Source organism: Polistes canadensis, unplaced genomic scaffold, assembly GCF_001313835.1.
Source record: "Polistes canadensis isolate GaletaPanama2010 unplaced genomic scaffold, ASM131383v1 scaffold_59, whole genome shotgun sequence".
Lineage (NCBI taxonomy): Eukaryota > Metazoa > Arthropoda > Insecta > Hymenoptera > Vespidae > Polistes > Polistes canadensis.
The window spans coordinates 454046-477344 of NW_014569606.1; the positions used below are offsets into that span (position 1 = coordinate 454046).

General features: G+C 28.3%; 6 protein-coding genes across 14 annotated transcripts; 3 read left to right on the plus strand and 3 right to left on the minus strand.

Moving 5' to 3' along the window:
* Positions 1–104: 104 nt before the first annotated feature.
* LOC106785926 (probable serine hydrolase) lies at positions 105–2722 on the minus strand. 4 transcript variants are annotated; one of them, XM_014746772.1, is made up of 4 exons: positions 2065–2264; positions 1491–1665; positions 569–1165; positions 183–490 (listed from the first exon to the last, which is right to left on the minus strand). In XM_014746772.1, exons 1-4 carry the CDS (start codon positions 2122–2124, stop codon positions 327–329), a joined length of 996 nt encoding a protein of 331 aa, XP_014602258.1. In that variant the 5' UTR covers positions 2125–2264; the 3' UTR covers positions 183–326. The 4 variants fall into 4 exon arrangements, with proteins under 4 accessions (XP_014602257.1, XP_014602255.1, XP_014602256.1 ...); XM_014746771.1 differs by lacking the exon at positions 2065–2264 and adding an exon at positions 2677–2722 and having other exon boundaries at positions 105–1165; XM_014746769.1 differs by having other exon boundaries at positions 105–1165; positions 2065–2262.
* A 47-nt stretch (positions 2723–2769) lies between these two features.
* On the plus strand, positions 2770–10431 carry LOC106785937 (tyrosine-protein phosphatase non-receptor type 23). Of its 3 annotated transcripts, none has more exons than XM_014746794.1 (17): positions 2770–3072; positions 3344–3546; positions 3647–3969; positions 4061–4173; positions 4243–4649; positions 4735–5082; positions 5170–5393; positions 5486–5721; positions 5812–7660; positions 7733–7903; positions 7968–8506; positions 8586–8867; positions 8941–9125; positions 9202–9503; positions 9686–9703; positions 9861–10007; positions 10112–10431. In XM_014746794.1, exons 1-17 carry the CDS (start codon positions 2986–2988, stop codon positions 10231–10233), a joined length of 5556 nt encoding a protein of 1851 aa, XP_014602280.1. In that variant the 5' UTR covers positions 2770–2985; the 3' UTR covers positions 10234–10431. The 3 variants fall into 3 exon arrangements, with proteins under 3 accessions (XP_014602280.1, XP_014602283.1, XP_014602281.1); XM_014746797.1 differs by having other exon boundaries at positions 2986–3072; positions 7754–7903; XM_014746795.1 differs by lacking the exon at positions 9686–9703 and having other exon boundaries at positions 2986–3072.
* Positions 10432–10501: 70 nt separating this feature from the next.
* On the minus strand, positions 10502–14787 carry LOC106785938 (dolichyl-diphosphooligosaccharide--protein glycosyltransferase subunit STT3A). 3 transcript variants are annotated; one of them, XM_014746799.1, is made up of 12 exons: positions 14559–14787; positions 14036–14227; positions 13771–13938; positions 13515–13675; positions 13008–13397; positions 12768–12921; positions 12444–12682; positions 12201–12365; positions 11926–12114; positions 11545–11764; positions 11267–11455; positions 10502–11153 (listed from the first exon to the last, which is right to left on the minus strand). In XM_014746799.1, exons 2-12 carry the CDS (start codon positions 14130–14132, stop codon positions 11008–11010), a joined length of 2118 nt encoding a protein of 705 aa, XP_014602285.1. In that variant the 5' UTR covers positions 14133–14227; positions 14559–14787; the 3' UTR covers positions 10502–11007. The 3 variants fall into 3 exon arrangements, with proteins under 3 accessions (XP_014602285.1, XP_014602284.1, XP_014602286.1); XM_014746798.1 differs by having other exon boundaries at positions 14672–14784; XM_014746800.1 differs by lacking the exon at positions 14559–14787 and adding an exon at positions 14358–14461.
* A 1223-nt stretch (positions 14788–16010) lies between these two features.
* LOC106785954 (zinc finger FYVE domain-containing protein 1-like) lies at positions 16011–19771 on the plus strand. 2 transcript variants are annotated; one of them, XM_014746838.1, is made up of 6 exons: positions 16011–17034; positions 17157–17426; positions 17529–17904; positions 17997–18258; positions 18355–18799; positions 18889–19771. In XM_014746838.1, the coding sequence occupies exons 1-6, from the start codon at positions 16578–16580 to the stop codon at positions 19110–19112; spliced, it is 2034 nt and encodes a 677-aa protein (XP_014602324.1). In that variant the 5' UTR covers positions 16011–16577; the 3' UTR covers positions 19113–19771. The 2 variants fall into 2 exon arrangements, with proteins under 2 accessions (XP_014602324.1, XP_014602325.1); XM_014746839.1 differs by having other exon boundaries at positions 16012–17034; positions 17160–17426.
* A 38-nt stretch (positions 19772–19809) lies between these two features.
* On the minus strand, positions 19810–20672 carry LOC106785955 (succinate dehydrogenase assembly factor 2, mitochondrial-like). The gene is made up of 3 exons (XM_014746840.1): positions 20563–20672; positions 20317–20465; positions 19810–20216 (listed from the first exon to the last, which is right to left on the minus strand). The coding sequence occupies exons 1-3, from the start codon at positions 20593–20595 to the stop codon at positions 19943–19945; spliced, it is 456 nt and encodes a 151-aa protein (XP_014602326.1). The 5' UTR covers positions 20596–20672; the 3' UTR covers positions 19810–19942.
* A 514-nt stretch (positions 20673–21186) lies between these two features.
* On the plus strand, positions 21187–23250 carry LOC106785958 (thioredoxin domain-containing protein). Its single transcript, XM_014746843.1, has 6 exons — positions 21187–21596; positions 21807–21992; positions 22150–22288; positions 22371–22532; positions 22610–22735; positions 22845–23250. Exons 1-6 carry the CDS (start codon positions 21467–21469, stop codon positions 22993–22995), a joined length of 894 nt encoding a protein of 297 aa, XP_014602329.1. The 5' UTR covers positions 21187–21466; the 3' UTR covers positions 22996–23250.
* The last annotated feature ends 49 nt before the right edge of the window (positions 23251–23299 follow it).

A 23299-nucleotide genomic window follows, 5' to 3' on the forward strand; every position in this document is an offset into this window, starting at 1 on the left:
TAAATATAATAAATTCATAATGTGGAGTGTACTTTGTTCGGAACGAAACAAAAAAAATAGTTGTGCAACTATTATTGATTAGTAATTGCTAACAGGTTATATACTTGTTTTTTCTGTTTAACATATTTATTTAGAATGAATCATTTTATAAACAGTTTTACAAGAACATACATATATTATATTAAATATTATTTCTCATTGTAAACATCAATATTGTAAACATTAAATTAGTTATATTAAATTAGTTATACAAAAATATTGTATCTTATGTATATATTATATGTATATATATATCCCATGTATATATGTATCCCCGAACGTTTTAATTAGTTGTATTTTTCCAAAAAAGGATCGATAGGTTTGATTAATAATTGTGGATCATTTAAATGAATATGATGTGTACTTGGTATAAAATGATATTGACAATCAATAGAACTTTCTTTCAAAATATTTAGTATATCATAATAGGCTTGCATATCTTCTGAAAACACTGTGAAGTCAGATTTAATAACTAAATATGGACATATAATGTATCTAGCCATATCTTTTAATTGATCGTGTGACATACCACTGTAAGATGGAAGAATTCTTAATCTAGGATCTCTATTTAAATATACTGTTCCATCAGGCTTTTCTGTTACTCCTCTAGTCATTAATATTTTACAGGAATCTTCGGTTACTGATCTCAAACTGTCTTTAATCCACTTTTTTATAAGTTCTTCTTTTTTATAACTACGCGGTTCATTTTCCATTTCTTCTATCTTACAAATTTGTGTGAAGGCTTCTGCTAAACGAGCATTATATCGTTCAATAGTTATAGAAAGAGGTTTTAAATGATCGATAGCTATCACATAAGCTACATCTTTTGGATATATTGAAGCATACCAAAAGCAATAGTGAGTACTTAAAGAATGCGTTAACAATTTTACTTTCTCCCAAGCAAAATATCTTTTCAATCTATGTATTAACAATACATAATTGTACTCAAAGTACATTTGACCCGGAGGTAACCAAGAGGATAAACCATGACCAGGCAAATCAATGGCTAGTATTGGTCCATGTTTTTGAAGCAATGGTGCTAGATTATCAAATGAAGCAGCATTATCTTGCCATCCGTGAAGAGCCAAAATAGGTTGCTTATACTTATCAATTCCCCATAGTCTTCCTTTTAATAAAAAAAAAAGAAAAATATATATATGCATATATATAAGGTGGATTATATAAATAGAACACCTAATATCTTCTTTATTTAAAATCGTATTTAAAAACTTCAAAGGTAAAAGTTGCACTATAGCAGGGGGGAATCTAATAGTCGAAAAAATTTTTTCTTAAGGTTATTTTTTTGCGAGATTTGAAAGTTAACTTTAGTTATTTAAATGGAACTATATATATTATTTGCGACATTCTTATAGAACATGAAATAATAAATAAAAATGATCTTTGTGACTATATATATATATATATTTCTGTCACGTGTGTAAGCTACTTACCAGCTATTTTACCCCAGGGTACTAGTATTTCAACGTTACTAACATTCTCATTTACAACTTCCACTTTACTATAGATAGTTCTTTTTAATAAAGAACACAGGTTATTTGTATTATTTTTATAAATTTTATAAAATGTAAATGTTGTTTTCCAGCAACCAAAAATTCGACAATCCATCTGAAAGAAAAATTATATCAATTTGTGAAGATTACAGCCAATAAAAACGATTTTATCTCTTATTTATCTTCCATTTTAATTTTAACTTTTTAAAAAATACGCGATTTTTTTAGCTATTTCAGTATGACGAAACGTTTCTAATAAGCACTTTATACATTTATGAAAATATTATTATTTTTACTTTAGAGAGAAAAAAACAAAAAAACGATATCAAAATTATTTATAAAAAGTTATGCTTCGAAATATCATAACTCGCAGATTTCACATTCGTATGAGTTTTATGTTCTTATCACTAGATGCTGAATAACTGAATTGAGATTTTAATTTTGTAATATTAGAAAAAAAAACTATTTTTTGAACTACTCGTTCAAAATAATAAAGATTTACTTATTTACGTACGTTTTTATACATTTCAAAAGAAATTGTAGAATTGTACTGCGTACAAAATAAAATATACATACTTTTAAATAACTACTAGTTTTTTGAATTGCTAAATACATGATAATATTATCTTTTAGTTTGGTTATGTGGTTATTTAATAAAATAAATGAGGACAATATGCAAATATGAAAATACTTATCATTATAAAAGTTATTTCTTTTTATTCGAGTAAATAGAATCTAATATTAAAGTTTTTTATCTTTGATTTTACTTGTAGAAAGTAAAATATTATTTTTTATATTTATTATCATATTATTAATTCATCAAAATATTTAACAATCAGAAACCATTTATTCAACTCGTTTTTTGATCATTTAAATACAGATGATAAAATATAAAGAGATTTTCAATAGAAGGGATAAATCTTTACTAATTAAATTATTTGTATTAGATCATAGGTCTTCCTAGTAACTATTAAAAAATCTGGAAAATATCGTTTTTTTCTTTTTCTCTTTCTTTTTTTTTAATTTTAATTTTCTATCTAAAATAAATATAACAATTATCAAGATATTTTTAATAGAGTGAAATTTAATTATTAGTTAATGAAATATTTATACACATTGTAATTACATATATGCAGTTTTGTAATGTTTTGATTGATTTTAAGGAATAAATGAAATTGCAATTTTGCCGCAGTAGCGCCATCGCGTGTTTCATTCTAGAACTACAATTGTTAAGTCGCAAAGAAAACTACATTTTCTGATTGAGTTTTCCAGCGATATTGAGTTATTTCTTTCTATGTGGTATATCTTAGTCTAATAGTACTAGCTTTGCAGTCTATGCTTATTAAATCCGTAATAGAATTCCATTTTGGCATGTTTGACATACGATCAACTGTCAAATCTTAAGAACTGCGTGGTGTCTTATAAAAATAATAATATGGAAGCAGTACCAAGATTGCCGATGATTTCTTTCTATTTAAAAGTAAGCCCGGAACCAACTACATTCGGACCGAAGTTAAAACAGGTAGAATTTATTTATTATTTAAACAATACAACGGTTCTAGGTGTTTCTATCTTAATAGTCATTTATAACATTTTCGTTGATAACTTATTCAAAATTGTTATAATCATTATTATTGTTCAATACAGATGATATGTTCTAAAATGTATATATAGATAATACCGATATCTTCAATTGTTAATCGATTAATTAAATTATTAACGATTATTTTTAATTCAATATTGTATACAAACTAGAAAAAAGTAATCAATGTTATGTTGTTATCAAATTTCAGTATATACGAGATTTTTATAATGAAGATCCTGAATCATATACAAATGAAATACATCAGTTGGAAAGCTTACGTACTATGGCAGTTAGGCCTCCTCTCGATATGGCAGGCTGTTTATTATTAAAAAAATATTATTGTCAGTTGCACTTTTTACAAAGTAGATTTCCAATGGGAAAAGATGGTGGTGCTGCTATAACATTTACATGGTAAGAAAAATATTATTATCTTTTTGTTTCTTTTTATAGAAATAATGAATTCATTACCTAATGAAGGAAGATAATATTTCTTCTAATATGATTTAAATAGGAGAGATACATACGCAAATATGGTATGCTCATTGGCTAGTATACGTTTTGAAATAATATCAATTTTATATAATATTGGCGCTATGCACACGCAATTGGGTGCACGTACTGAACGAACCACTGCTGATGGAATGAAAATGGCATGCGCACACTTTCAATGTGCAGCATGGGCTTTCGAGCACTTAAAAAACAGTTTTCCACAACCATCCGGCGTTGATTTGGCACCAGAGCTTATGACATTTATGTATCAACTTTGCTTAGCTCAAGCGCAAGAGTGTATATTAGAAAAAAGTATGCTTGATAATCGTAAACCAACTATCGTAGGTAAGGAACAACAGTATTTATCAAGAAGAACGTGTGTCAATGATTAAAGTAATAGAATTAATTTATTCTGATAAAATATAATATTTTATAGCCAAAGTCGCTAGACAAATTGTAGATTATTATACATCTACATTGAGTACCTTGGAACAAGGAGGTAGCGAAGATGGTACCATTTCAGACACAGTCGGGACTAAAATTTATAAGGTATTAATATATTATTTATGTATTACATTAATATTTTGGAATCACTCCTTGATAAAAGTAATATTTTAGAGTTGGAAACGATACGTCAAATTTAAAAGAGCATATCATTTAGCTGTTACACATCTATATCAAGGTCTTGCTGCAGAAGAACAGAGGAAAATGGGAGAAAGGGTTGCTTTTTACAATGCCGCACTAGCTTCTCTTAATGAAGCACATTTGATTTATAGTTTTGCTAAGGGATCTGTAGACGTAACAAGTGCTCCTGACGAGAAAGCCGTAGTCGAGGAAGCGCTTACATTCACAAACGATGTTATTGAAGGTAAAAGGAAAGCTGCGAAAAATGAAAATGAATTCATTTACCACGAAGAAATACCAGAAAAAGAAACACTTACTGTAATCAAGGGAGCCTCTCTGGTTAAAGGAATATCTTTTAGTATAAATGATCCAGAAGTTTCAGGACCAGATATATTTGCCAGGTTAATACCTGGATCAATGTTGATAATTTATAATTATATTACTTCTTTTTTTAACTAAAGATATTGTATTTTAATATTTTTACAGATTAGTACCGATGAAAGTACACGAGGCAAGTTCTCTTTACTCGGAAGAAAAAGCTAAGATATTGCGTAATGTCGGGTCAAAGGTTGAAGACAAAGATTTTCAATTGAATACTTTTCTCTCCTCGTTTAAATTAGACCATTTAGATTTATGGGATCCTGATGTTCAAGCTTCTGAATGGGAACTATTACCACTTCCCGAAGAATTAATTGAAAGATGTGCTGCACTTAACGCAAAGAAAGAAATTATTCAAGATTTACTTGATATTATGGGAAAATTAACTGATACCAGTCAGGATGTTGAGACCGTATTAAAGGAAATAAAGAAGTTACTATTCGAAGAAGAACTAAAGTAAGTGAAATTTCTAATTACAAATTGAATTACGTGTTCATATAAATATTTAATAATATAATTATTACAATCATAAACAATTAATAGGGAGAAGCAATATCAAGATGCTGTTGGCAAAAGACCGCCAACTATTGTAGCGACTGACTTAACAAGGGAATGCAAAAAATATGAAGAAGCTCATAACAAAGCATTAGAAAGTAATCAAGCACTGCATAAAGCAATAACAATGCATGTCAAAAATCTCAGAATACTTGCCCAACCATTACCAGATTTAATTGTTAATGTACCATCATTAAGTACACATTTATCAGGTAATTATTAAATATAAATACAAATATTGTTTGTCAATAGAGAAATGTACAATAATATTTATTTTTTAAATTTATAAATTATTTTTTTATAGATCAAAGTAGCAATACAACTCAAAGTATAAAAATCGCAGATAAATTGCACGTTCAGGAATTGAAACGTATTTTAAATAAAGTAGACGAAATGCGAAGACAAAGAAGTGATCTACATTCTAAATTGAGAGATTCGATTGCGCAGGATGATTTGACGCGTTTATTAGTTACAGCTACTTCTGAATCAGGTTCTCTCGATCGTCTTTTTTCAGAACAACTTAGTAAACATCAATCATTAGTTAGTATCCATGCAGATTAGTATATTTAAAATATTGTAAAAAAATGTAAAAGATATAAAAGATATAAATATATGTTGCTGTAATTTTAGGTAAGTCTTATAGAACAAAATCTTTCTGCGCAAGAGAATATTATGGCAGCTTTGACGGATGCGTACGCGCAAACTGGAGATGTAAGAAAAATAGTGGAGGATGTGTTAAAGCGGAGAGAATTTATGATTTCTTCACTAATTGCATCATACGATGCTTACGAAGATTTATTAATAAAAGCTAACAAAGGTCTCGAATTTTATAGAAAATTAGAAATAAATGTATCGAAATTGCTGCAGAGAGTTAAAAGTACGTGCAAAGTTCAAGAGGAAGAACGAGAACAAATACTTGCACAAGACAATAAGAATGTATACAACAAGACTGAAACTTCAACATTGACAAATTATGAACATGGTCAAACGCGAAATACCAGTGGTTTAAAACTTAAAGATTATCTGAACAATAGAATTGATAGTATTTCTACTCTTTCAAATCAGTATTATAATCCTCATAAAGGAATTGCAGGCCCATCACAAATGGATATACTTCCGACAACAAAGTCGTATTTAAACAATATAGTTGATACTCACAGTCAACCTATAAGTACAGTGCCTGTGCAAGAAATTCAAACATCTAATATGAAATTAACGCAACAATATCATCCTTCTATGTATGTAGATCCAAGAACAGCTTCTCATTATGCATATAAATCTCGCACTTCTACTGAAAATCAAGACATGAACGCAACGATAAATCAGAGTTATGTAGCTTCTAAGAAAGATGAGACAGCAAAAATGTATCATCAAATAAGTACGACTACAGATGTGACAAGTAACCTACCATATTCTACAACTTATTTACCAAACGAACAAGGATATTGTACACAACTTCCAGATGTACAAAATAAGTTTCCTTCTACTTCTATGCAACTTTATAGTCAGAATAATACAATGCATTACAATACTTATCCAATTTCTGTAGAGCATGGTGAAGCTATAACATCACAGGATCCCAATTTAATTAACCGTTATGGGCCTAATCAAGATAAAGCTAATATGATGGTTCCAACAGAAGGTACTATAGTGTCACAAATGCAATCAGTGTCACTTACAGGACATCCTGTAACTAATACAACAATTAGTAGTACAAGGACTCTTAATCAGTCACAAATGTCTCAAAACATTATACATCCTGAACAACAATATGTACCAAAGGATGAAACTAAATCTGTTACTAGTTCAGAACCAAGTCATACTATGTACAGACAGAATCAGAATATAATATCCGCCCAAAGTAATACAGCTATACAAAATTACGTATATTCACATGTTAATCAAAATAACATGCCTTATGTTCAGAATTATTCTACCATTGGATATAATCAACAAACCCCCAGTCATAATACAACTGATTATGTGGCATCAATGCCATATGTACAAGTACAGCAATCGAATACAGCTGTACAATCCACACAGCCTTCTACATCGGTAACACCAGCATCAAATATAAATGAAGTTCCTGTTTCATATTCATCAGATTTACAAAATCCTGCTGCAGTTCAATATAATCAGCAAAATTATACGAATCAACAAATGCCACTTAATTATCCAAATAATTACCAGAATTTATATCATGCTACTACTGGATTATCATATCCACAAAATCAGGCAGTATCTACGATGTCAAACAATTATCCTTATATGAATTACACTTCTTCTTCGGAATTAATTCAAAGTCATACAAAAGCAACAACCGTGCAGAGTTATTCACAACCATATGATTACTCGCATCAAGTACATTATACAGATTACTCGCAGAATCCAAATTATGTACAACACTATAATCAGGGTTATTCTTACATGCATGCTAGCCATGCCGTTAATACAGCTTCTATATCGTACCAAACGGAATGTAAGTGTTCTACACTGTATTTATTTCTTTTTTATATTAAAATTACACACGCTCATATTAAATGTATTACAGCCCTTAAAAATGTTTATCAAGCTCAAGAAAGCAACGCTCGGTACACCAATGCAAGTAATAACACTATGACTCAGACTCCTTCCTCTCAATATTCAAATCAGGATTATCAATCAGAACTTTCGAACGACATATATTACACAACTCCTTATGGTCTACAAATGCAAGGTCAAGGTAAATATTGACTATCTCAATTAATTACATAAACGTATTTACATTTAATTTCAATCATTTATAGGAGGAACTTCAACCAGAGTAGAGAACAATTACAATCAGACATACATGCAAGCAGTTAATAATGGAACAAATACAACTACAAGTTCAAACCCCGTCAAACCTACAACCAAATCGGAGGAACAAAAATCTAATGTAGATCTATTATCCGATCTTGATATTACTATAAATCATGCACCGCTCGTACCTGAAGTGCGACCTCTTAATAAAGCGCAAGATGATAACGACGATGCTGCTTCTATTAAAAGTACAGATAAAAAAGAAGAAAAGGAGGATGAACTAAAACAAGAAGTCACACATATTTCTGAAAAAACGTCCAGTTACATGGAAAATAAAGAAGACTATGAAAGTCTACAGATTGTTTGGGATACGTGGTACACTGATGTACAACCAAAGAAAGATCCGTTAGGAAATCCAGAAACAATGCAAAAGTTTATTAATGAAGTAGAGAAATACGAGAAATTTGTAGATAGTTTATTAGTAAAGACTCTTAGTGGAGCAACGAATCTTGATATCAAGTGGAAAGAAGTTCAAGACTTTGAAGTAATTTATAAAATAATTTAGAGAACATTTCTTTTATTTATAAATCTTTTCAATATAAATTTTAATTAATTCATTTTAGGAACGTGAAAGTGCAAAACAGTCGAGCACAATTGCATTGGCTAATTCCTTGGATAATCGTGTTACTGATTGTATTCCTTATGATATCACACGAGTACAAATATCATCTCCAGATGTATCGTCATCATACATAAATGCATCACATGTAGTAGAAATAACACAATGGACACCAACAGCATTTATTATTACTCAAGCACCATTGCCCGATAAAATCCATGTATTTTGGACAATGATTTGGGAACAAGAATGTGAAGTAATAGCATGTTTAGTGTCAGATGCCCAGGTATATTTTGATAAATAATATAAAAATAAATAATCATCTATAGAAGTAATAATCAACGTGTATCTCTTTGTAGTTGAAACAGGAATTATATTGGTCAGTCGACACAGATAATGATTTTACTATTGGTAATTTCGTGATTAAGACGAAGAAAACGGTGACTCATACTTTTTATATTCAAAGAGTTTTATCTTTATGCAATACCAAAACAAAATCTGAAAAAATAGTAGTACACATGCAGTTTCTTGTATGGCCTTCCAAGTAAATTAAAAAATAATCTACGTTCATTGGTTTATGATAAGAATTTATTATTAAATTTTTAATCTATTTTTTTTAGTGGTTTTCCTAGTAGTCCTGGTGCTTTGCTAACATTTGCAACTGATGTGATGACAGAGCAAGCGCTAAGACGTTGTTCTCCAAAGCCAATTGTGGTACACTGTGTCAGTGGTGGGTCATTAAGTGGCTTGTTTTTAGTAGCAGCTTCGACCGTATGCCATATACGTGCGGGTCGTGGAATAGCTGACGTACCACTTGTATTTAAAGGTCTTGTCAAATGTCGCAAGCAAGTAGTAAACAAGGAATCATTGCTGTTCGCGTATCGAATGGTACTTTATCATGCACAGGATATATTAATGAAACGTAAGTTCTAAATCTGCTTGAATTTCAAATATCAAATATATCCAACATTAGAAAAGTATATAGATAATATGTAACAATAATTATTATAATATTTTATCAAATTATAATACTGACCAATGTTTATTTGAGTTAATTCTCAAATAATGATTTTCGTCAGATTTTATGTTTTTTATTTATGCCAGAGCATGGATATATGACAGGTCAGCGCAGCATAATTACATGAATTTTGTTCTATTTAAATATTTGCACATACACATACGCAACGTGTATATTTGTATATCTTATTGTTCTTATTACATTTTAATACAAATTAATATATTTTTTCTCTTTTTTTCTTTTTTCTTTTTTGTAATGCAGGAGGAATTTTATCTTCTACGCGATCTACATTCGAAGGATTTGAAAGCCTTAAATTAAATAAAGAAAAATCCATTAGAAAAACCCATCCTTCAGATGATTTTTTACATAATCTTAGTGTTGGCGGACATTCCGAAACCAAACAAAGAGGTTTGTATATTTCCTTATTATTAGATAAATATTTAATTCCTCTCTTTGAAAATTCACCAGAAGATTTATTACTTATGAATGTATCCTTATAAATATTATTACAGCTGATGCACAAGTAGCATCAACGCATAGCAACACTATTCAATCAATTGCAACAGATAAAACGAACGAAGCATTTATAGATCCTTTAAGTCAATTGGATCCATTGTGGTCTATTAGAAGATAACGTATGAAATTTAAAAAATTTTTATTTTCAAAGACGAGATTATATTAAAATAATTAATTTACAATGTTTATTACAAATAATGGAAAACAATATGTTAATTCTAGACATTTTGTTTCAATACTGTGATCATAAAAAACAGTTAAAAATAATTGTATAACGAAATCAACATACCTGAAATAAAAGACATTTATTGTTCAAGTATTTCTTTATCGTACATAATCTGAAAAATATACAAAGTACAAATCGATAATTAAACTATATTATTTTGTGTTCGTAAGTGTATGTTTTTCATATTTTATATAAACATTATACATATAATAAATGAATAAGCAGTACAATTTTATATATTCAATGATGAAATTTGTACAAATGCTAGAAAGAGATGTAAGATCTCTATTACACGATACATTTTACTCTTGCTCAATAGGAAGTTTCTCTTAAAAAAAAAAGATTATCACTATTTAACAATTAGCAGAAGATAAAAAAATATTTTCGCAACTGCACGATATAAACATGTTATTTATAAGTCAAAAAACTTAGTTCTTCGATCTAAAGTACATGTAAATACCCATACAAATTTGTTGAAGCACTTTTCCCGCGAATATTATTTTATAACAAAAATCGAGTTATATGACGATATTAAATATATGCTTACTGGTTGATATCATCGACAACAGAAAAACCCTCACGAGCGAATAGAATAATAATAAGTAGAATTTGCATTATTTTGACTGTCATTTATAGAACTACAACTTATACTTAACTTATATATAATCAACCTCCTCTGTTCCATAAATCTTTTACTTTGTAAATTCTTACTAGCCAATGTTCCGTTGTGTATGCTTCTTCTAACGTTTCTAATTCAAAATCTTTATTTCCTATCTCCATATTTCTGACTCTATCATAACCCGAAGGCTTACCTGTTTAAACAAAAAAAAATATATATATATGAAATATAAAATTTAAGTTCATAGTAGAAACTCCCCATACATAAATGGATAAATTAACAATATATGTATATATTAAATTTTACCTCCTTCTGTAAAAACTTGTCCAAATCTATAATAACACATTTTATACATGAGGCAATTAAGTAAAACGGGAGAACCTTCTCTATCAACTCTAAACTCTCCGGCGCTATTATAATAATCCCATTCTGTTATAGACTTTCCTTTTTCTGTACTACCGCCAATACGGACCATCCATAGGAACTTATTAATGTCTATACAAAAAATGATACAGTACTTATTAAGTTATAAAAAGAATAATTTTAAATATCAATTCTATTCATTCAATGAATTTAATAAATACCATCTGATGAGTAACCCGTTAATCCTCCAAAGATCACAAGGACATAATTTACATCTAGTTCTCTCATTATCTCATATGCTTTTTCTTCTGAACTTGCCATTGCCTGACCGACCCTTGATATGTGCGTATTATTCCATGTATTATTGTCTACTAAAATAGTACGATTGGCCATAGCAGTTATCTGATATCCATAATCCCACCATGACATTACTTTGGCATTCTATATAAAATATAATCTTGTTAAACTTAATGTTATTATATATCCAAAAACATGAGCTTTAAACTTAATTACTTTATGTTGATATTAAATATATTCTATTTTTTAACAAAGTTACAGACTATATTTTATTTGATAACTGACTATGTTTTTCAAGAGTATACCTCTGGAGTATTCATGCGTAACCAATAGTATGCTTCTCTAAAATCATCAAAAATCATACGACCACCATCCGGGGAACGTGCAGACAATACAATACTTGGAGAGCTATAAGCTTCTGCTGTAACCCAAGTGCAATGAATGGTATACGAGAAAAATAGTATACACATTATTACCACAAAAACAGTTGCAATCTGTGAAGAAAAATTGTTTTATTAACAAATACTGAATATATTCTTTTAAGAATAATACCAATTTCTACTTAATCATATCAATGTACCTCGCTCCTTAGTACATAGTTACTTTCAAACTTCTTAGCTCTTTTATCAACAACTTTTCCACTGTCGATTTGCTTCATATAAGTAAGTAACAACGAAGATGCACCTATTCCACCCAAAATGCACATAACTGGAGCGAGTACTAACATCAAACGTACCATCACACCCTATTTAACATGTTAATGTAAAAAATCGTTTATCAAAGTTAATAAAAATTTGATTAAAATATACTAATTTATACTCACAGCAAAATACAAACTAGTAATGCCATACAAAACAAGGAAAATATTGGAGTCTGTTAATTTAGAGAAACAGAAATATAAACCTGATGGAAATAAAAATACTAATATTTGAAGATCGAAATAAAATGAGCTCCAAGCTGTAGGTTGATGTTCAGAAACAGATGCAATTATTGGTATGTGATTTTTTGCATAAGATGGATCCAAAAGAGAATAAAAACGACCAGTCCATGGAGATATTTTTCCTTTAACAAAAAGAATCGAGAATTGATTCATCATCATATTATTTCTATTTCAAAAATACTCTAATAGATTGAAAAAAAAAAATACCTGTAATCGTCAAAACGCCCCCGATTATGGAAGATGCGGTAATTGTAAAAATAAGAAGACCTCGAAATAGCATTTCAAAATCACTTTGTGATAATTTACTACGTAAATAATCGACTAATGCATGAATCTGACACAATCCAAAAACTCCTAATGCCTATAAAACAATATTTATATGATTACATTATACGAAAGATAAATAATGAATAAATAATAAGTTATAATAACACTCTGAATACTTACTAACATATGTTCGGAACTTTGTACAGGTTGAAAACCAACAAAAGATATTTGCATAGACAAAATAGTACCAAGACAATATAAAATGCTATAAGCAGTATATATCCTATGCGAAAATCTTCCAGTAACCATGAGAGTCAATACATGTAATGGAATTAAATTGATTAGAAAAACATAACCACCCCATGAAGACACCATATAAAAATATGCAAGCGCAGCGCATGTTGACCAACAAATAGCTCCAGTTTTGACTGCTTTTATCCACATATAATATGTAAATAACATACAAAAAATAGCTATGCCTTCGTTATCGTACGATCCTGCTACAGATCGAGATATATAGCCTGGTACAATAGCGATCATAGCTGCAGCAAATAATCCAGATGCAGAATCCTTAAAAACAAACATATTATCGATACATTCATATATTTATAATTTGTTATAAATTAAATAATTTATTTTTTAACATGAAAATGTATGTAATATGAAATATTTTTATTCGTGAATTACCTTTAATTCTTTAGTTAACAAATAAGTGATAACTGTAGTAAAACTTGAAAATAGAGGTGCTAGAAATACACATATATTGCGTATATCTAATGTGATATTTAGTAGCCATGATAAATGATAAAGAGCTGCTGAAGTTATCATTAAACCAGGATATATTGTTCCTGTAAACAGAATTATAAAAATATACATATATTTTAATAAATTAGTAACACAAAAAAAAAATTAAAGATAAAATATTATGATATAATAATTTTACCTCCGATAATTCTTCCTAATGGATACCATACACGATCATCAAACCAATTATGAAAACTATAGAATCCATTTTCCGCTAGATATTTAGTTGTTCGATAATTAAAATATGGATCAAATTCATGAATAACGCTTTCAAATCTTAACACCGAGAATAAACGTGTAGCAAAAGCTATAAAAATATTAAAAAAACATAATACATGTAATTTTTACTAGTACAGTTAAAATATATCTCGGACACATAATTAACAACAAATAAATACACTTACATAAAACTGCAGCGAAGGAAAGTATGGTCAACTTTAACAACGTCTCTTGTTTTTGTGCCGACATACGCAGCCCTCTCGCTTTGATTAAGGATACCATTGTTTTAAATTTTAATTTATATACTCTTAAGTTAAAATTTAATATATAATTATTCTTTAAAGATTACAAAAGTTCATTGTGTTGTATTCTCTTTACTGCAAATAAAATAATAATATCAGTTATATATATACAGATTAAATTGACCAATAATTATTACATCTAAATAAATAAGACTATATTAAATATTTATTAATTAAAATTTTAACATTATGGATATATACATACGTTCATTGACCTTTCCTATAGTTATACAATATCAATTGATAAAAGGTTATAATGGATAAAGAATAATTTTTGACAGGAAGATAAATAATTGCATATAATAAGTTAATTGAATTGATTATCAATTTTAACAACAATCACATGTTCATTTAAATTCTTATTTAAATTAAAATCTTATCATTTAATACAAAAGTGACCACGTACACAAAATTACCGGCCGGTGATATACGCGTGTCAAATATATTCATAAACTTGGTAGACTTTTAATTGATTATAATATTATCAACGATATCGTATAAATGACAACATCAACTTACGAGTGATCAGTATCAACGAAATATTAGAAACAGTTAATTAACAGAAAATTTGTCACAGTTCGAAAGGAAAAGCATTAAGCACGATCTACAATGTTTCTAACCACTGTCCTAAATGTAACGGAAGTTACAATCTAGATGATCTACCCTATGATCTGATGATGGCATAGTTTCTCTCTAGAAACATAATAATACAAATACGATCTATTTTATTATCCTCTAAATTTTTTATTCTACTATTATAACAAAATTATATTTTAATATTTAAAATTGTAAAATTAATTTTATTACGTTTAAAAAACAATTTTAATGTAAATGTATAAAAGAACACTAGAAGTAAATTTGAAATTTAAATTAGATCTTTAGTATACATTATTTAAAAAAAAAAAATATATATATATATACTAATTAATATATTATTAATTAAAAAAAAGTCTAATAAATTGTATGAAAATATAAGATAGTGTGTTGATCATACAAAAAGGAAATAAATGTAATATGAACAGAACCTTTTAAATTTCTATGATGTACATGTAAACAATATAAATATATTGTAACATGGATAACGTATATCCATAATAAATATATGGATTAATTGTTTTTTTTTTATTTTAAATGCAACATTCTTCGAACGCACAACCATTTTTTATTTTTTTAATTATTATTTATTATTCTTATTGATGCATTTGTATATATTATGATGAAAAATAATCTAAAGTAAAGTACACATATATATGTTTAACTGTAAGATATGTTTTAGAAAATTATTTGGAATAATTTTTTGGAAATTATTTTTTAAGAAAAAGAAGAAGAAGAAATTATTTGGTTTAATGTAAAAGAAAAAGGTTGTATATCCGTGGTGAGAATATGCATTTAATTACGTCATATAGTTGCATTCTATATCAGTGTTTCTCAACTGGTGATCCATGGACCATTAATGGCCGCAGAAAATTTGGGCGGTTTGCAAAAAGCATAACTCAATTTTGAATTAAAATCAAAAACTTCAGTTTCAGCTCCACGGATTTTATTATCTTACTCTTGGGTATTTCGGAGATTATTTTTATACTTCTGCATATATTTACAAGTATGATAAAATCTCTTGTATCAGTTCTACTCTTATGTTTATTAAACAAAGCTTTTAGCTTCCAGGGCTACAAACTCATTTAAGTGCGAGAATTTCGACAAATTTTCAAACTTATTTTTCACCAGAACAAAGCCTTATATGAATAAATTTTATTCTTTAGTTTTTTTTTGTGGAATCACTCCCTGCTCGTTTGTACTACTAATTGTAGGACACCCTGTATAAGTATATATTAAATTTGTCAGCGACATTTAATCAGTTGAGAAACACTGTACTACGTGACGTACGTGACAATGCGTATTGAATTGATGGACAATAGAAAGATCGGAACGTTTACTCATCACTGAACTTACAAGCATGTGGTTAGGTGTTTTGTATCTTTTCTGAATCATTTCTGTTGTTGTTATTAAAAATTCATGTGACATGACGCGTTCATATTAAAATTAACGATATTATCAATGAACAGGACTGCAACATTTTATATATATATATATATATGTATATATATATATATCTATCTATGGTATTACATATGTAATTGAATTTGTAGAAAATATGAACAAGCGGGGTATACATTTTAAATAAATACGTTAGACGACGCCATATCCTATTGTCGACCAATATACGCAGTAATTTATTTACGTTGCTCTGGCTGAGTGAATAGATGTTATTGATACTTTTATTCTCCGTTAATGACATTTCTATTTATATTTATTAACACTTGTAGCAAATTTGTTTAAAAAAAGGAGATATACAATTACTTATTCCAATAAATTGTGATATACTTAATTGATACGTTTGTGGTGCTGAAAACTTTCATTAAACATTATGAATACAACATGGGGAAGAAATGAAATAGATGACATGAGTCCAGCGATTATGCAAAGTCTGGACAGTTTATCACTCTACAACAAAGATATGCATAATACTAATCATTCTCTGATCACTGTTAATTCAAATACTGGAATGGAAGGATTGTCAGCTAAGAATAAACCCAATAATATAGAAAGCTTCTTATTAATAGATAAATATGAAAAATTAAAAGTTTTGAGTGCTGAACAATTTATTAGAAAATTGAATTGCATCGGCAAAGACAGAAGAGTTAAAGTTGTATCTATTTTTGGAAATACGGGCGATGGGAAAAGTCATACGCTAAATCAGACATTCTTCAAAGGACGTGAAGTTTTTAAAACTTCCAATGATCAAACTTCTTGTACATTCGGTATTTGGGCAGCATTTGACCCAAATCTCAACGTAATATGCCTGGATACTGAAGGTCTATTAGGTAATATTGTTTTTGTTTATAAAATAATTTTACACTTCATTTTTTTATTTATTTATTAAATTAATAAGTTCTTCTAAGGAAACTGTGTCCATAAAAATATTTTCTTATTTTGTTTCCTCAAGCAGGTGTCACTGTTTGCGAGAGTGGAAAAATAAGGCTTCTGCTTAAAGTTTTGGCTATATCTGATATTGTTATATATCGGACACGCTCAGAAAAATTGAATAAGGATTTGTTTTTGTTTTTGTCATCTGCTTCCCAAGCGTATAGTCATTATTTTCGAACAGCCTTACAAGCAATGGGAGAACGAGCAGGAATGTCAAGTTCATTAACCTCACTTGGCCCTTGCGTAATTGTTCTACAGGAGACCAGACACACCAAACCTCTGAGCAACAGTACATATAATCTCTCAGAATGACAGTAATTTCAAAGAAGAATTTTTGATTAGAAGCATATGATATATTGCTAGAAAAATCTTATAAATCTTTGTGTTTCAGATGGTTCTGAAACTGCAGAGGATATGTTGAGAACTCGATTTGGTCAAATGAGACTTGAGATAGAATCATTTAGTAAACTGAAGTATGTTGGGCTTCAAACATTAAACTCTTCCACCAATTATGAGCCTTTACGCGTGGTTATAAATAATGAACTTGAAAATACATCAGTACGATTTGCAAGACATCCACAACTCGTATACAGTACTTTGAAACACTTAAATGATAAATTTTCTGCTGAAAATACTAATTTATCTAATATCATATTCTCAGATCAATATTTTAGTTGCCCAGTAAAATGTCTCAGTTGTGGTTGTAGATGTAGTAATAGTATGGGTCATCTTAGAGATGGAAAGCCCCACAGTAATACCAATACTAGGTAACAATTATTTCTTATCGTATTAATACATTTATGAATATAATATGATTATAATAGCTACTTTTATAAATAGAACAATTGTATTTGCATAGGTGTCGGTACCAAAATCAGTATGAAAATTTAATATATATATGTAAGAGATGTTATAGCAATGGAAAAGAAGTTAAAGTAACAACTCGGTTACAAACTCATAATGATAAAAGTTGGTATGGCTTAGCTGTATACGCATGGTATGGTTCCATAATAGAATGTCCTCACTGTGGCGAAATTTATAGAAGTCGACAATATTGGTATGGAAATAAGGATCCAGAAGAAGTTGCTGTCTGTACTGAAATTACTCATGTCTGGTTTATGGTATGTTAAATTAATCATAGTTGCAGAAACTTTGTTAGATAAACTATTAATAACTGCTTAGAATATGGTTGTCATGATTATTATATTTTGTTTCAGCCAACTGCTTCTAATGTACCTCAAAATACAGCTCAACGTATGGTTGATGGTGTATCTTATATAACTGAAGCAGTTACCAATGTTTCTTTACAACCTACTAAGGCAATATCTGCTTGGGTAACAGATCAAATAGCACCTTCGTATTGGCGTCCTAATAATGAAATTAAATGGTGCTTTAAATGTAAGACAACATTTGGCGTAACAGATACAAAACATCATTGTCGTGCTTGCGGAGAAGGTTTCTGTGCACAGTGTTCCTCTCAAACAAAATGTGTACCCTCCAGAAACTGGTATACACCTGTACGTGTCTGTGATACATGTTATATGAAAGATACCAATAATTATGAAGCTGCTCAAACTGCAGATGATGTGAATGCTAGAAAAGTGACAGAGCAAGTAGTATCTACCTTAAGTGCAGTTGGAACAGTTCTAAATTATTCCAAAAGTATGTAACTTAAATCTTCTTTAAAAAAATATATTAGATTTTATATGAAAATCTTTAATTTTTCATATAATATTTTTTAACTTATACAGCTTTTATAAAAGACACTGTTAGACCGTCCTATTGGGTACCTGACTCAGAAATTACTGGATGTTGTATCTGTAACCAGAAATTTTCTCTTACGCTTTCTTTACATCACTGTAGAGATTGTGGACGTGGTGTATGTGAAGAATGTTCGCCACATCGTAAACCAGTACTTCACAGAGGATGGGATAAACCTGTGCGTGTATGCAATGCCTGCATTAAAATTGATTAATTTTACTCATCTTTTTATAGACATAAAGTACAAAAAAATTAGTTTAGAAGATATATCCAGCAAAACTGGATAAATCAATTAGTAATTACCTGTTTTCTTTTTTATTTAATTCGAGTGCTTTTATATATTTTTCAGAACTAAGTTGCAATTATACGTATTATTTCGTATAATTTTGAAATTTTGCATTCTTGTATGAATTACATTCTATTTACTACCTCTGTTGTGCTCTATATACGATTATTTAGCGCAAAATTTAATATATTTTATCAAATTTTTATTGAGATATTCCCTCTATTTATACAACAAAGATATTATATTTGTAATAAGTATCCACAAATGTACAGACAGATTTTATTAAGCAGCCAAAATATGTACAGAAAGTTATATAATAATGCTGAACATTACTGTCGCCAACATAAGATATAAAACATGAAATTACATTTCACCTATGAACTATAGTCTCATGAAATTGGCTACATATCAGTTTCAGCTATATTTGTATATCAAATCTTGACTATATTTAAAATAGAAAGTTAACAAAATATATCCAAGGAATATTATCTGTAAAAAGTTATGATTATGCATATTTAATTATATAAATGTATAATTAAAATTATTTTGATTTGATGACTGTAGAAGAAAATAAATTTCAATTAAAATGAGATCGTGATGAATAAATAAGAAATTTCCTGGCCAATTTTATTTAAGCATATTTATTCTTCATATTTACATTCTATTTTATTCGGGAAAGAAAAAAAATATTATATCAACCTAAATTAAATATTAAAAGTTTTAAGATTATAAATAGTCTACATATAAACGACAGCAAATTAATACAAATCTGGCTGCATTATTCTAGCTTGTTTATCTTCGTTCTTAATATGTTTTTTTAACAAATCCATAATTTCATTATCGAATTCAGGTGGTGTAGGCTTAGCACCTGTAGCCCAATAAAATATATCCCAATCATTAGATGGTAAATTTATAAGACGATCATACAATTTTAATTGCGAATCGTTAAAATTATCCAGGTATTTTTTAGCAAAAGTACTGAGTAAAAGACCGTTTTCTAGCATACCACGTTTGCGTGACTGGTAAATCAGTCTGAAAAATAAAATAGATATTTCAATTCTAAATTTATTTATCTGAATTACAACTGTAACAGTCTTTATACAAATAAAACCGTATAGTTAAATAGTATTACCGTGCTTTTTTAAGATCAATATTTTCTCCTTTTCGTTCTACATAAGGAGGAATATTCGATTCGTGACCTTCCAAATGAAATATATCTCCAAAATCTTTATAATTTATACAGCTGGTGGATATGCATCTTCTTACTGTCATAGGTCTAACCTTAATTAATAATTCGGTAAATATCATATAATGGTGGTCATATGTTAGAAATAATATACAATTATTCATAATTATATAAATATTTTATTATACATACTAAAAAAGTTATTGATTTAGTAATAATATTCATTTTTCTACTATATTTAAAATAGTTTATAAAAATGCGTATTTGAGTTGAAAATTGCGACGATTGTAACGCTATCTAGTAGTGAACATCATTTAAAAAGACATCAGATATATCATACATCTGCGTTTACCTATTTTATTTTTCGATTATTTTATAATGCTAAATTAATAAATAATATTAATGATATTGCTTAATATTTCTTATAACTGTCAAATTGATTAATTACAACTGAAAAAATAAACACATGTGAAAAAATATTATTTTAAATGTAGCCATTATTTTGATATTACTTGCAATGAAATGCATATCAATATCTAAAATAAAATATAAATCAAATCAAAAGTAATATCAATTGTGTGTGTGTGCACGAATTTTAACACTTGGACGTTACTGCTTACACCCTTAATTAAAATAAAATATGTACATAGAAAATTTCATTCATCGGTTATGCACTCACTGAGAATAGGTTGAAAAGTTTTGACCCCAACAAAAACTTCAATTTCTTCTTTAAATAAAATTCTTTCTATGTTAGATTCAAAATAAACTTTTCAACCCACCACGTACATGCATATAAATTCAATGTATATATTTAGTATTGTCAACAATAAATTTTCCATATTTTATGTTAAATTTATTTCTAAAATATATTTGAAAACATATTGAATTCTAAATCAATGTATCTTCGAATTTGCTAAGTCTGAATAATTATTAATTGAAGAAAGATATATTAGTTTGACAGCTAGAGAGAGATAAAATGGTAGACGTCAAAGTCAGGCAGTAATAGACAAAAGGAAAACGTCGTTACGTGGTCGACGAGTCACAGTGTTGTGAAAGTATTTTGCAATTATCTAAATTAATTTTTACTCAATTCAAAATGTTGCGATTATTATTTTTAATTGCAACATGTATTCTTTGTTCGACACAAAATACCGGTCTCGAAAGAATTACCGACCAAGATCTTTTAAATTTAATAAAAACCGAAAAATATGTTATCGCACTTTTCAGTAAGTAATTTGTTATTCATTTATTATTAGTTAATTTATTACAGAAATAATTAGTTTATTGTAAACAATGCTTTATAAAAATTATTATTTCATTTACATTATAATTAATATTGATTATTTACTTTTTTAAATAAATTTTCTAACATAACCAATATATTTTTAAATTTAATACATAGTTAATTTATGAATCTCTCTCTCTCTTTTTTATAGCAAAATCAAATTGTAAAAAATGTGACGATTTTGAAAAGGAATTGCAACGTGTTCGACAAGATTTGGTTGATAATTTATCTGCGTGGACTGTCAAAGTGACAGACAGTCAACTTTTACATCTTTATAGTCCAGAAAAAGAGCCTGTACTTGTATTTTTTAGGCATGGAAATCCTTTATTATATCATGGTAGGCATATTAATCTAAGAAGCCTAAGTAATTATATTTATATAATAGTGTTAATATTTATATTTATATTCATTAATTGCCACATTAATCAGATGATTGAATGAAAAAAGTTAAAACATCATGGAATTGCTAAATTTTTATTTTCTTTCTTTTTAAGGTATTGTGAATGGAGAAGAAATATTAACTGTACTTTCTGATAACAAAGAACTTGCAGTAAAAACTCTCAATGATGATACTTTTGAACATTTGACTCAAGCAAGCAGCGGAGCTACGACTGGTGATTGGTTTATTATGTTGTATGTAATATATAATTAATTCTCTTTGTATTTTAGCATTTAAATCTTATAATTGATGGATATATCATTTCGATTATCATAGTTATGCTACTGATGATGTAAATTCATTAAGAATGGGTGCGAGATGGGAAACGGTTGGTGCAAAACTTAAACATAGCATTAATGTTGCACGCGTAGATAAATATACTGGTGGTACTGCCACAGCAAAAAGATTCAATGTTGTTAATGTTCCTGAATTTATTTTGTAAGTGTATGCAAACTGTTTTAATTAATCTATCAAATCTAATCAATTATTTATTACCATTAATTTTCTATTTTCAGCTTTAGACATGGTAAAATGTATCGTTATCAAATTCCAAAATATGATGTTAATTCATTAGTTGCATTTGCAAAAGATTGGTATAAAAATGCTCATGCAGAAAAGGTTCCAGTTCCACAGACCCCGTTGTAAGTTTAATAATAAAAACAGATTCTTTTTAATAAATTTAATATAACTTTATTCAAATTAGTGTTGTGTGAGCATAAAATTTAGTATTGTGTATATTTTTTATTTCAGTGACGATATCACGCAAAAGATAGCAGATTTTCTTCGTGAAAATCCGTGGATTATGAAAATAGGCAGTATTACTATTGGTGTATTAATTATTGTTTCTGTAGCTTCCAAGATTAAATATAAAACAGACGTGCCACAGAAGAAGGAACAATAAACACTCTCACTTTAATTTGTTATTAATGGGTGTATATATATGCTACGAGTAAAATATGGAAAAAAATATTCAATAAAAAAATGACTAGATAATTTATTATACCTAAGAATTATAAAAGTGTTGAGATAGTAACTTTTCTTTTTAAAATAAAATATAATAGCTTGTATATATGCTTGATATATACGAATTTCTAGATCTTATAAATAATTACTATAATGTAAATGTATGGTTTAATAATAAAAGAAAAATATACAGTAATATTTAAATGATATTCAAAAATTACCCATAATATATAATAAATATT